We start from the raw sequence: 13,278 nt of genomic DNA, 5'->3' as shown, positions 1-13,278 counted from the left end.
ATATTGTTTCATTGCAAAAATGAGGTTTGCTCTTAATGGAGACCAGATCTGAGATGTTCATTATCATCACACGTGGTTTAAAGAGACTTTAGAAACAAAGGTAACCTCGTGTTCTCATTCTGCCACAACATTGGTGAGTTTCCAACCTGGAGAGGAGTTCTGGCTCATTTCTATTCATCCTCAAGGTGCTGGCGAGGAGCTGAGATCGAGGCTCTGCCTGATTCTTCCTTCTTCTGTTTCTTTACTCTCATAAACAAGGCAGACAGTCCATCTCTGTCCCTGCAGGTACAACAAACCCAGACTCAACTCACAGGGCTAATTATTGGACGATAAGGTAATGATATAAACTGCTCAAACACTCTGAAAACACATCAAATCTCAGTGGGAAATGAAATCGTGCATGATATCTATACTGATATGGACAGGGTGGGTACGGTGTTAGGAATGAATCCTATAGAGCCTGAATCTCAGAATGGTACTGTCACGGCTCAACGGCACGAGGGAACAGGGATGGACACAGGCGCAGAAACCAACCCGGAAGCGAGGTGACAGAAAACAAATGATTTATTTCCGCCCACAGGGAAAACAAAGGTGAAACACAAAGCGACGCCACCACACTAGTGGCGCGTAGGATTAGTCTGTGAAAATGAGGGCGACCTAGACACCTCTAGGAGACGGCTGAACAGCGGGGACAGCGGGGAGGTAGAAACAGGACTAGGTAGGGGCCGGGGCACTGGAACAAGAGGAGATCACGATCAGAGGGATCCAGCAGACAACCAATAATCCTCCGCAGTTGAATTGAATTGCCTTACTTGGTTTCAGATGGAGGGGACAGGTGGAGCGGAAAACCCGGAAGCGGTCGAGGCGTGGGGAGGCAGGCAGGTGAGCAGTGGGTCGGCAGGCCACGTTGTGTGAGCAGCTGGCGGCCCAGGTCCAGGAGGACGGGAGCGAGGGGAACAAGATCTCCACTCCGGGTGCTATCGCTGAGGACAAGAAAAGACAGGTCAGTCATCACACGGCGTTAAGACAAGGTTTTAGGGTGCTCCACTGAACTAACATGGGAATAGCAGATACTCAGGCGATGAGTGGTTGAGAGCGCAGGTCTGATATACCGCTGGCACGATTGCTCACAGGTGGTCAGCCAGGGAGGGGCAACCGGACTCCGCCTAAAGGAGGAGGAGCTGCTGTCTGAGACCTGCAGGTGCCCAACCAGACCATGACACGTACACAGTAGTTTGTATGCACGCCTGACAAGACTGGGGCATGCTCCTAATGAGACAACAGATGGTGTCCTGGAATCTCCCAGATCTGGACCAGGCCATCACTGAGCTCTTGTACAGGCTTTGGTGCAACCTGGCAGTGTCAGATGGACCAAAACCTAATGTCCCAGAGGTCGTCTACTGGATTTAGTTTACGCGAGTGTGACGCCCAGTCAGTGGTATCAGTTGCTTAATCCTACAGGAACTGCTGGCATACTCTCGCCGCATCAGGTTGGGCATGGTTGTGAGAAACCCAGGACCCACTGCGCCAGTGTAGGGTCTGACATTGAGCCCAGGACTCCATCCTGATACCTAATGGCAGTTAGGGTGTTGTTGCCCAGCCTGTAGAAGCCTGTGTGTCCCTCCATGGATATGCCTCCCCAGACCATCACTGACCCACCACCAAACCAGTCATGCTGAGCAATGTTACAGGCAGCACAATGAACTCCACAGCTGACTGTGCTTTTGAGACTGTGCTGGTAGATACAGCAAACCTTCTGGCAATGACACATATTGATGTGCCATCATGGAGGAGTTGGACTACCTGTGCAAGCTCTTTGGGGTCCATGTAAATCCAAATAAAACAGATGAGGAGGGAAAATCTGTGACTGGCCTCCACCTGCAAAACCTTTCCTGTGTTGGGGGTTGTCTCATTGTTGTCCCTCTAGTACACCTGTTATTAATTTCGTGAATACCAAAGCAGCTGAAACTGATTAACAACCCCCTCTGCGATTTAACCAACAAGATCAATATCTCAGAGGTTTAACTGACTTGATGCTATGCTCTCATTAAAAAGTGTGGGCTTGAGTCCAGATAAGTCAGGACAAATGTTGATTATCTATTGCAAAAAAGCCCAAGGGATCTTTAAATATATATTAAGCTGGACTATGGTGTGAAAAATGTTAATCCGTGAAATCTAACGACTGCAGCTGTGATTGGATTATTCTGCCGTTCAAAGGAAGGACGGGATAAACATCACGAAGCAATAAACTGAAGTTTTTACTAAATCGGCAATGATTTGCTGTCTTTTCGCTGTGCGGGGCTGGGAGCTGACAGAGGGCGTCAGCTTTAAAATCCAGCTTTTAAATCGGAGAAAGTTCACAAGTTGTCGTCAGACTTTGGGAGCGTGTTTACTGCTGTGTAAATGCCACCTCTGCGTGTCGCAATAAAAAAAAGCTGCAGCAGCCTGCGGTGGCACAGTGGAAAGTTACCCAGGCTTTCTCTGGGCCTGTTTTGGTGCTGCCAAATGTTTAAACCGGTGGAGTTGAGTCATGAAGAACACTAATAATGAGGCACAACGGCTGCTGGCTGGCTGACCCCTTCTGTTCTCTGTAGCATTAATCCCAGCAACAGAAGGCAGAAGCTGGACTTTAATTTTAAAACAAGACGTAATCAGAGAAAAAGCTCCAAAAGAAACTGCAGATTCATAAGCACGCTGTCAGCCAAGGACCTATCATCCTTTACAAAGGACTACCATTTGCTTTAATTACCTACTGTAAATCAATTTCTGGATGTCTCAATTAGCCTCTCTACATCACAAAGCCATTAAATCCAAGCTCCGCAGGTACAAATCAAGCCGTCATCATCTTCAAAATGCTACAACTTCACAGGAAAAAAACAAAACCAACAGAGCTCCAGAAACAGAAATGCTGTAGCTCTTAAAAATCTCCCCATAAAGACGAGAGGGTTGCAGCTCAGCTGCCAGGCCCTCGGGGTCCGAGCCAAGCAGCTTTAAAACCTGGTGTGTTTTTAAAACAAAGCTTACTTTCGAAGGTGGCGCATCCCGGGTAAATGCTCACATGTAACTGCCATGTTTGAGGCAACACCCTGCCATGGCAACGTAGCGGCCAAAAAGTTCCCCTTCGGCTTTGCCAGCAAGCCAGCCAACTTGCAGCGATTTTGTATGTAAAGTAAACGAGAAGTGCTTTTTAATCACAGGGAAGAAAAACAGAGGCTTCACAAACGATCGTTTATATACTATAAGTGTCTCAGATCAGTCTGCACAGGTTTCACCAGCGCTGCTCTAACAAAAAAGCAACAGGTTGCCTACAGGTTAGAGGCGTATCCACATATCACTACTATCGATACCGAAGCTGGTATCAATAGTAGTGATATGTGGATCAATATCAAAGTGCTGTAGAGATATTCCCCAGTCATATTTTAAAAAGCTGGATTCTATTGTATCCTCCTTTGTGTGGTTGGGTAAGGTTCCTAGAATTTCCAAAAAAACATCTTGTTAAACAGAAGACTTGTGGTGGCCTTGGACTCCCAAATTTTAGAGTATATTATATGGCTGCACACTTAAATATTCTTTCATTTTGGCTGTGCTGATTTGGAAGGACAGCCTTCATGGTTAATGATGGAACACCTGTCTTGTAGACAAACTTGTCTTCCAGCCCTGCTTAATAGCCCGATAAAAGTGAAGAATACACTATATGGCAGAAATCCTGTGATTCAAAATTCAATTAAGGTCTGGAACCAACTATTGGGCACAGTAAAGGCTCCTAAAATGTATCTGGATGCTCCAATATGTAACAATCATGCCTTCAGGCCTGGGCTGGAGGACATCACGTTTGTGACATGGCAAGGAAGAGTGTTTTGTTCTCTCAAAGATATTTACATTGATGGACATTTTCCATCTTTTCAGCAATTGAGGGTGAAATTTAATCTTCCAATTCTCTGAACCAGGATGGTCTTTTTTTCTTTTTCTTCTTTAAAGATAAAGAAACACAGCATCTGGGGAAAAGTCGTCCTCACCACAGTCCTGCTAAAAATATCAAATTTACATATTTTTCCCTCTGGCCTGTAACCATCTAGACTGTTTTGGTGTGAGTTACCCAGTTTTGCAGATATCTGCCTTTGAGAACCACAAGGCAAGTTCCATTAGGTTCGCGCACAAAAACACATTAAAAAAACCTTTTTCCATAAATCATGACCTAGTTACTCCAAAAAAAACCCCAAAAAGCTGCAGCGCTGCTCACATAGGAATACAAACTGAAAGTGCCTCGAATCTGCATTCTTTCAAATGGCCGGCAGGGGGCCACTCCTGTCAGATTGCATAGAAGTCTATGAGAAAAAATAACCTTATTTTTCAGTTGATCTGTGACTTCAGTAAATACTGTCCTGATGGGTTTGTGGTCTTAATTGCAGATTTAAACTCTTCAGCTCAAGTCACTTTATTTTATATCTTTAACAAACATGAAAAATATAGTAAAAATTTTAAAAATGGGGACTTAGCGCACAATATTCTTGTCATATTTAGGGCCCGAGCACCGAGAGTGCGAAGGCCCTATTGTATCTGCTCCGTTTCTTATTCCATTTGTTTTGCCATATTTTAGTTGCTTTAAATGCTTTAAAACCAGCTGCACAAGCTGAAGAATGAGTTTTTAGTTTCAAAGACACGTAAGGTTTACTTCTACCTGCACAGTCCCAGCAGCTCAGTGAAGTCCTCAGTCATGCTGCAGAAGCACTAAACTCCTGTGCACCAAGCAATTAAACTGAGCTTGTACTACAACTTATCTGCGATGTGGGTGTGGTCATACGAAATTGTACGAATTTGTGTAACCCCTTGTCAGAACCTTTTAGAAGTGTTACTGACATCTAATTCAAAATGAGCATATATTTTTCAGGACGTAGTAAAATATCTCAGTTCAACTATCTTCTTCTGTGTTTTCTGTGTTCTATTGTGAATACAATATGGGTTTATGAGGTTTTCAGATCACTGCATTCTGTTTTTATGTTTTTATGTACATTTTTACACAGCGTCCCAACCAATAGGGTTGTACGTCAGGGTTTTTAAAGTGCCTTGAGACTGCTTCTGTGGTGTATGAGTGCTGACGAAGGTCAGGAGGAGGTCAGCGCCCTGACCCACTGGTGTCAAGACAACCATCTCACCCTCAACGTCGCAAAGACAAAGGAGTTGATAGTGGACTTCCGGAGGTGCAGAGAAGTACACACCCCCATCACCATCAACGGCGCTGCTGTGGAGAGAGTGAGCAGCTTCCGGTTCCTTGGTGTACATCTGGCTGAGGATCTTACGTGGTCAGTACACATAAACAAAACGGTGAAGAAGGCGCAGCAGCGCCTCTTCTTTCTCAGGAGACTGAAAAGATTCGGCATGAGCCCCCGCATCCTCAGGACCTTCTATCACTGTGCCATTGAGAGCATCCTCACTGGATGCATCACCACCTGGTATGGCAACAGCACCGCCTACAACTGCAAAGCTCTCCAGCGAGTAGTGCGGTGCTCTGAACGGATAATTGGAGGTGAGCTTCCCTCCCTCCAAGACATCTACAGGAAGCGCTGCCTGAGGAAAGCGGGGAGGATCATCAAGGACTCCAGTCACCCCAGCCATAAACTGTTCAGACTGCTTCCATCAGGAAGGAGGTTCTGCAGCATCCGGTCCCGTACCAGCAGACTGAGAGACAGCTTTTTCCATCAGGCCATCAGACTGCTGAACACTTCATAGACACCTCAGCTTCACTACTGGAACTTCAACATTATGCACTCCACACTGTATATAAATGCCACTTGTTTTGCACATATTCAACTCTGTATATTTTATATATTTTATTATTATTATTATTATTATTATTATTTTTTTTTTTTTTTTTTTTACTATTTAATTTGTAAAAATGTGTATACACACACACACACACACACACACACACGTAGGAAAATATTTAGTATACACATCCAGAAATGCATACACTATTATATATTGTACATATATTTATTAGTTTCAGGTTGGCCATTCTTGTATTTTGCTCGTTTGTGTTGTTGTGTTTGCACATCTCTGTTGCTTGTGGGGCTCGCACACAAGAATTTCACTCGCATGTGCTGTGCCAGTGTGCCTGCACATGTGATGTGACAATAAAAGTGATTTGATTTGATTTGATTTGAAAGTGACCGCACATCAGGCACATTTCCCAGTGGCCTGAGGGGCCTATTTAGCCTCCCATGAACAGTCAACTTAATTTTATAGCAAACAGTCTGACCTCAATCAAAGCTGTCACAATATTTCCCCCTCGCTCAAAGTCCCATGATTTGCAGTAAACATCCATGCACACTGTAATGTCTCAATAACTATGAGTGATGCACATACTAACAAAACGTGGCAACAGGTAATAAATTCATTATCTGGGATGTTTATCATTGTGTTGCTGGACTTCACAAAAGTGACATTTCACAGAACTAGTTTGCCGTCTGAGCTGTTTAAAGGGCCAGTTCATGCATTTTCCAAAGCTGACTACATACTGGATGCTGACAGCCGTCTAATGACAGGAAAATGCAGACAAGTGGCTGACTACTGTGAATAACACGACACTATGGACTAGTGTCCAAATAACGTTAAAAGTATCAAAGCCACAATCAAGTCTTATGGCTACAAAAATAATTTAGTTAATAGATTATTGTTACAGTTTCTGTACTCAGGTGCGGTCCATCTTTCATATATGGTTTATATCTAGGGACTCTTTCCTTTTACTGAGCTGCCTCCTTCATCCACTGGCTATTGCCATCTTTCATATACAGTCTATATATAGGGACTATTTTACTTCTACTGAGCTTCAGCAATCAACTATCACCATCTTTCATATACAGCTTATGTATAGTGACTACTTGCCATCTACTGAGCTTTATTCAGTTTCTCAATTCAAATTTCATTTATAGTTATAGTTTAAAGCATTTATTTATTTCTGTCACCATCTATCATATACAGTCTATGTCTCAGGACTATTTTTCCTTCTACTCAGCTTTTTCCAGTTTTCATCACCATCTTTCATATACAGTCTATACGTCAGGAACATTTTCCTTCTACTGAGCTTCATCGAGCAGCTATCATCATCGTCCATATACAGTCTACGTGTAGGGACAATTTTCTTTCCGTTGACCTGCATCCTTCATCTAGGACTAGAGTGCAGCAGTGACCACAGGATCACCATCGACATCTGCAAGAGCCTCTCGTCGGGGGGTGGATGCACACTTCCTTCTGGTCAGCATTACGGTTTGTGGATTTTCTTTTCGAATAAGTGAGTCATGAGACTCTGCTGCTGAGTTTTTCAAATGTCCTTTGAACAGGACAGGGTGTGGGAACATAAGGCAGACAACTGACACCAAACCAATCTCAGTGGCACTACAGAACAGTGGTTTTTATATGTGTGTGTTTTTTAACACCTATGTGTTGCCCCACTCTGCCATTTTAGTCACTAAATAGATCAGCTGCTTGCGAGTTAAAGAAAAATAACTTAGTGTCCAAAGTGAGTCCTTTTGGTTTCTTTCCAGACAGTTTCAGTTCCACTCTGAGGTTCCCACATCATCAGAGGCTCCTGTAACCAACAACACCAGCCACCAGCAGAGCGGCTTCTGTGAAGACGTCCTACATTACAGGCTGCAAAACGGGTAACGAAAGCTTCAGTTCCAGGATCAGTTCATTGACAGAACAGCATGCAAAAGAAAGCAGCTCATTGTTAAAAGTGAGATATTAGTAACCAGTACCTGGCCTGAGAGGGCTCATTAACACCCTGTGTGGTGACAAACATCTGGAAAAATCTGCCCTAAATAAGTTTGTCTCTCCATGAAGTAAGGAAAATAAAGTTAGGTGCGTGCTTTGGCTAATTCTTGCTCATAAAGCTGCACCACGTTTGTCTGTCAATGCACATTCTGTGTGTTTGTCTCTGCATAAGTATGAATCAGGCTTTTCTTGCTGGGGTTTTGCTTTAAATAAATTACGTGTATTAGGCCCGAGGTGCATTTTCTGCAGCACAAAGCGGAGCTGAGCTTCGAGCTCTAAATAAAAACCTCGCCTTTTGTTTGGTGCTGCTTTTTGTCATTGTTTCCATCCAGCAGAATCCCGATGCGTGACAGTTCATATTTACAACTGCAGTCTTGGAAGTCAGCGGTGTGTTACACAACCTGAACCATCACAAATAAAAAATCGACCCCAAAAGTTCCAGTTTACTTTATACCAGACAGATGTTGTGATTGAACCAGTGGAGCTTCTGAGCTTCTTATTTTCAGGCAAAAAGTTCACAAGGAATGGGTTTGGTGTGCCGAAACAAGCCCCTCGCTTAGCACAAAACACCATGATATATCATGCTGACAGTGGTTACACCGAAACGATAAACAATACACGAATCGTTCACTTTCACAATCCTGTAAAGCCTGGATCACCTACCTCTGACAGACCGTAGGAGGACACGGGCTGTCAAATGACCCAAACACTGAGTAAACATGTACACGCACCTTGTTCTAACTGCAAACCTCTGTCAGTACAGGCAGAGTTCAGCCACATGGCAAAGAAACTGGCCTTCAACTTCAAATAACACCCAGTTAGTGACGGTTTTACAGTTTGTGCTGCCAAATCATTCATTTTTACGTAAAACCCGAGTGATTTTTAAACATTTCAAATTGCACGGCCGTGGGAAAATCTCCCAAATTTCATGTTTTTAGTTTGAGCTCGACCACTAGCTATTTTAAGGCTGTGTAAACAAACTTGATGTTTTATAAGCTGGGCTGCACTTCAGGGTCTGGATTCTCTGAAGGGCACAAAAAATGTCCTCAGATGACCTGAAGGACAGGCCAAACCAGCATGTCCTGTCCAAACTGAGCCAGTGTGGCCTTCAAAAGTTTGTGTAGCTTGAGTAAGCCTCTGGTGATTGATGGAGTAAGTGAAACCACTAGATAAAAAAGGAAGGGGGGTGAAAAAATAAATCCTAAGTGCAAAATCAACATCAGCTTAATGATGATAAAGGTAAAGATGTCCAAAAGTATGCAGCCCCCTTTAAACCAGTATTTTTAAATCTAAACATTGTTTCTAAAAATAAATAAATAAATAAGTAAGTAAAAACAGCCTGTGTGTGGTCCTGGGTCGGTTGTCCCAGTGTTTGAGCTTTTTGACTTTCTAATCTTCATTCGATTATTCCTTGCTTGCTGAATATTCGTGTATTTCGTGCACTGAGTATTTATTTATCTCAGAGTTTTGTCTGCTGTGTTTAGTAAATCGTGTCCCCTGTGTTTAGTCAGTCTTGTCGCTACGTTTTGTTTCCCTTTTTTGTGTGTGTGTGTCAGTTTGCAGTCTGTGTTTCTGTTCTCGTTTAGTTTCTTCCTGTTTTATTTTGGTATCGCGTGTTCCCTTTGTCTCATTAGTTATTATTCAGTTCAGCTGTGTTCCCATTTGTCTCCACTTTCTAATACAGATGTTTTAAGACTGCATTGAGTTTTTTGTGATTTCTTTTGCTGCTGATGTGCTAAATCTTTCATTAGGTGTGTTTTGGCTGCAAATGTATTTAAAGTTGTAAATTGTGAAATCTTTGGAAATATGTGTATTTTTGTACTGTTTACTCATGACGTGCAGTCTGCTCTTCATTTGCATAAACCTGTAAACATACAAGCATTTGTACTTCTCACATCTTTATTGGTGAATCGCTTAATTCTTGAATTTGGTAACTTGGTGATTCTCTGTTAGCAGCCTTACCGACATTTATCAAATCTTTTCTGCTCGAGAGAGATTTTTGTGGGAGGAATTTTGGACCAGTCAGTGAACAAAACTGTCTTAGGTTTTTTTTTCTGTTTTTTTGTTTTTTGTATAAATGAACAGCCCTGTTAAGTAGCCAGGATCTCAGTTGGATCAGTGACTTATACGGTGAACAGATACTGACGTAGCAAATCAGCCTGAACTGATGTTCCCTCCTGGGATTTAAATATATCATTTCTAGTCTCACTGACCGCTCAAAGCTCTTCAAGACTAAAAGACAAGGGGACACGTGTTGGTGTGTTTTTTGTTATGGTTGTTTTTCATTTTTCTGATCAAATGTTTTTTCCAATAAAATCTAAAAAATATTTTGAAATTTTTAATAGAATAGACAGATAGACATAAAATTTGGTTATTTAATTCAGTTTTTGTGCTTTTGAAGATTTAGTGGAGTCTATAAATTTCATTGTGGATGAAATATTCCTTCAGAATATTTTGCACTATTAATCATCTTTTGAATGGTTCATACATTTCAGAATAGTACATGCTTGCAATTAAAAAAGGGTGGAAGTCCAACAATGTGGAAAAAATGACATCTTCATAGGATTCTTCACAGTCCTATGAAAAATGCCACAGTCTTCCCAGAGTGGATGTGCCAGCAAATTCACCCTAAGGTCCAGACCAATCGTGCAATGCTCAGAAACTGCAAAAAATCCAAGAGCTATATCTCAATAGTCCTCGGGTAGCAGGGTAAATGTTACAGTCGCATGATGCTTTCATCACTTCCAGGAGAAAGCTGCTTCTTTGTAAAACAAACACAACCGCACAGCTTAGGTTGATGCAAAGCTGTGCTACAAACCACAAGACTTCAGGAGCAATGTGCTTTGGACAGATGACACCAGAGTGGGGATGTGTGGCCATAATGCACAAAGCCAAACACAGTATATCAGCACAAACACTTCGTGCCAGCTGTCAGCACGGTGGTGGAGGGGCTTGTTTTGCAGTCACACAACGTGGGCACCTTGCAGTCACCGAGTCGACCATGAACTCCTCTGTATACCAAAATATTCTAGAGTCAAATGTGATGCCGTCTGTCTGACAGCTAAAGTTTGGCCGAAACTGGGTTCCAGACACTGCAATAACATCTACAACTAAATGTCTGAAAAAGAAACAAGGTGCTGCAATGGCAGAGTCAAAGTCTAAACCTTGACCTCATTTGCCAAGACCTTAAGGGAGGTGTAATTAAACAAACGCCCACAAACATCAATGAACTGATGCAACATTGTAAAGAGGAGTGGGCCAAAATTCCCCCACAGTGATGTGAGAGACTGATAGTCATACAGAAAACAACTGCTTCAAGTTGTTTCTGCTAAAGGTGGTTTTACGAGCTACTGAATTATGAGGTGTACTTAGTTTTCCATAAGACTGTACTGAGTCCTGTGGAAACTCTCTTTCTCTGAAGACTGAATGTGGACCTATGGTTCATATTTGTTCGGCCCACTGGTGATCAAAATGGGTTTTACATCCTTGTTATGAAGCTTATGTGTATGTTCAATGAAACAGATATGCATTCATTCATATACCTGCATTCCTGGGTGTTTGGGACACCAGTCTGTCCTTTACACCACTTACACTTTGCCACACTGTCAGATTCTGACCCAATCCTTTTCTTGCCCACTTTTTGCAAGCCAATCAGTCACTTCTGTGCTCTTTAAATATCAGCTATCTTCTGTTATCCTGCCATTCAGACTCCAAACTCCACTTCATCCTGGCCAGATGGAGATCCTCGTCCAAGTCTCTACTTGCTCCATCTCTGCCCCCACCAGCGTCTAGTATCTGAAGGATCCTGTCCTACTTCTACCATCAATGGACTCCACTATAGGAAATGTTGTACATGCCAGAAATAAGAAATAAACAAAAAATACATGACTAAATGTAAAGTATAATAGTTGTTTAATTTTTTTAAATTAATTTGTATTTAATTTTTTGTACGTTTTAAGATTTATAATCCATTGATATTTTTAATTTCATTTGTGTTTACATTGATTGAATTTTTAAATATGACTTTCTTTATGAAATTATGTTAGACATTAGAGTAATGAGTTCAAATAATTTTAGAACTTTTAAATTCTGTTTATTTAACCAATATGATCGTTAAAGATATACTAGTGCCTATAGGAAAAATTTTAATAAATTTATAACTAGTTGTAATGCTTATAGGCAAAACAAATGCATTATTTATATGGCCACGTATATGTATTTTTCTCAGTAATATTACTGTTTGATGTAATTTCTAAGTTATTTATTTACTGGAATGTATGGAGCATTTGCAATACTGAACAATTTATTAAAATTTAATGTAAGTATACATTTAAGTCCACAAAATGTAAGCAAAATGGAAGAATATGCTATAGTATTAATTTAGATGTATTCCTTTATAATCTTACATAAATTTATATAATGTAAGTGTACTTTTAAGTGAACATAATGTAAGTGTAAAGTAAGTATAGATTATAGTATCAACTTTTAAGTATTACATCATAAGTTTACATAATATAAGTAAATATTAAATTTTATTTTGTCTGTTGGGCTTCATAAAAATGTTAACAGTATTGAAGAATTTGTACATAAATGCAAATATCAGAAAATATTTCTCGCTCTCTATACATATATATATATATACATATATTAACATATATAGCTTTTCAATAACTGTAATTGTAATTATGAGCATAAATATTATTTAAAGACTAACTTTTTATTTATTTTGTTAGTAAACGCCTTATACAAGCGTTACAATAAAAAAAAAACAGTCCTTAAGGTCTTCCCGGTTGGAATGCGGTTTCCTAACCATTCCTCGGCTGCGGTGTGTATTTCAGTTGGCCCACATTTGGACCACCTTAAATATTCTGCTCTCTCATTACAGTGACACACACACACACACACACACATTCACACTCACCGCCACGGGAGCGCGCGGCGGCTGAGCGGCCCTGTCAAATCACTACGGAGGTGACGCGCAGCCCGAGGACTTACATAAAACTACTCCGAGGACTTTTCACTCTTTTAACGACTAAAAGTCGCTTTACTCGCCCGTATCTCGGACGAGGAGGCCTACACGTCGTGGAAATAAAAAGTTGTGGTAGTTTTGAACTTCTACCAGAGGCTTGTTTCGATTAAAGACAACAAAAAGGTTTTTTTTTTTCGGCTGAGAGGCACTCGGGACGCGAAGCTGTCGAGGACCGAGAGGAGGGGGGGATTTCTAATCGTCTCCTTTTCAGTTTTTTCGAGGGCATGCGAGTCTTCTGAACACGCCCGGACCTGTTAACGCGCACATAAAGCCGGGATAAAGCCACTTGTAGCTCACTTTGTTTCTTCTGAATTCAACATGCTGCCGAATACGGCGCTTTACGCCGCGAAGAAACGGAAGAAGCCCGTCCAGAAAATGTAAGTCAACTCCCCAAACACCGCAAAGCAAAACCTCCGAGCACTCTGAGGTGTCTGAGGTGACCGGAGAGCTAAAGACAGACGTTTTATTGCACTTTATGA

At 41.6% G+C, this 13,278-nt stretch overlaps 1 protein-coding gene and 1 long non-coding RNA gene across 2 annotated transcripts in view; one reads left to right on the top strand and one right to left on the bottom strand.

The window, feature by feature from the left end:
- Positions 1-648: 648 nt before the first annotated feature.
- LOC147302009 (uncharacterized) lies at positions 649-1,179 on the bottom strand. Its single transcript, XR_015127070.1, has 3 exons — positions 1,058-1,179; positions 813-983; positions 649-733 (listed from the first exon to the last, which is right to left on the bottom strand). It is a non-coding gene; the product is annotated as an uncharacterized LOC147302009 (long non-coding RNA).
- Positions 1,180-12,685: 11,506 nt separating this feature from the next.
- Positions 12,686-13,278, top strand: part of LOC147302008 (aryl hydrocarbon receptor-like) — a 97,940-nt gene continuing 97,347 nt past the window's right edge. Inside the window, exon 1 of the mRNA XM_086283197.1 lies at positions 12,686-13,176. Within this exon, the coding sequence (XP_086139323.1) occupies positions 13,118-13,176 (59 nt within the window). The 5' untranslated portion in view covers positions 12,686-13,117. The remainder of the gene's footprint in view (positions 13,177-13,278) is intronic.

The sequence above is a fragment of the Aulonocara sp. 'chitande type north' Nkhata Bay genome, linkage group LG23 (assembly GCF_057382095.1).
Source record: "Aulonocara sp. 'chitande type north' Nkhata Bay isolate Kocher_YH1m ecotype deep benthic linkage group LG23, A_spYH_male_GT1.1, whole genome shotgun sequence".
NCBI classification, from domain to species: Eukaryota; Metazoa; Chordata; class Actinopteri; order Cichliformes; family Cichlidae; genus Aulonocara; species Aulonocara sp. 'chitande type north' Nkhata Bay.
This window is presented reverse-complemented; position numbering and strand designations above follow the sequence as displayed.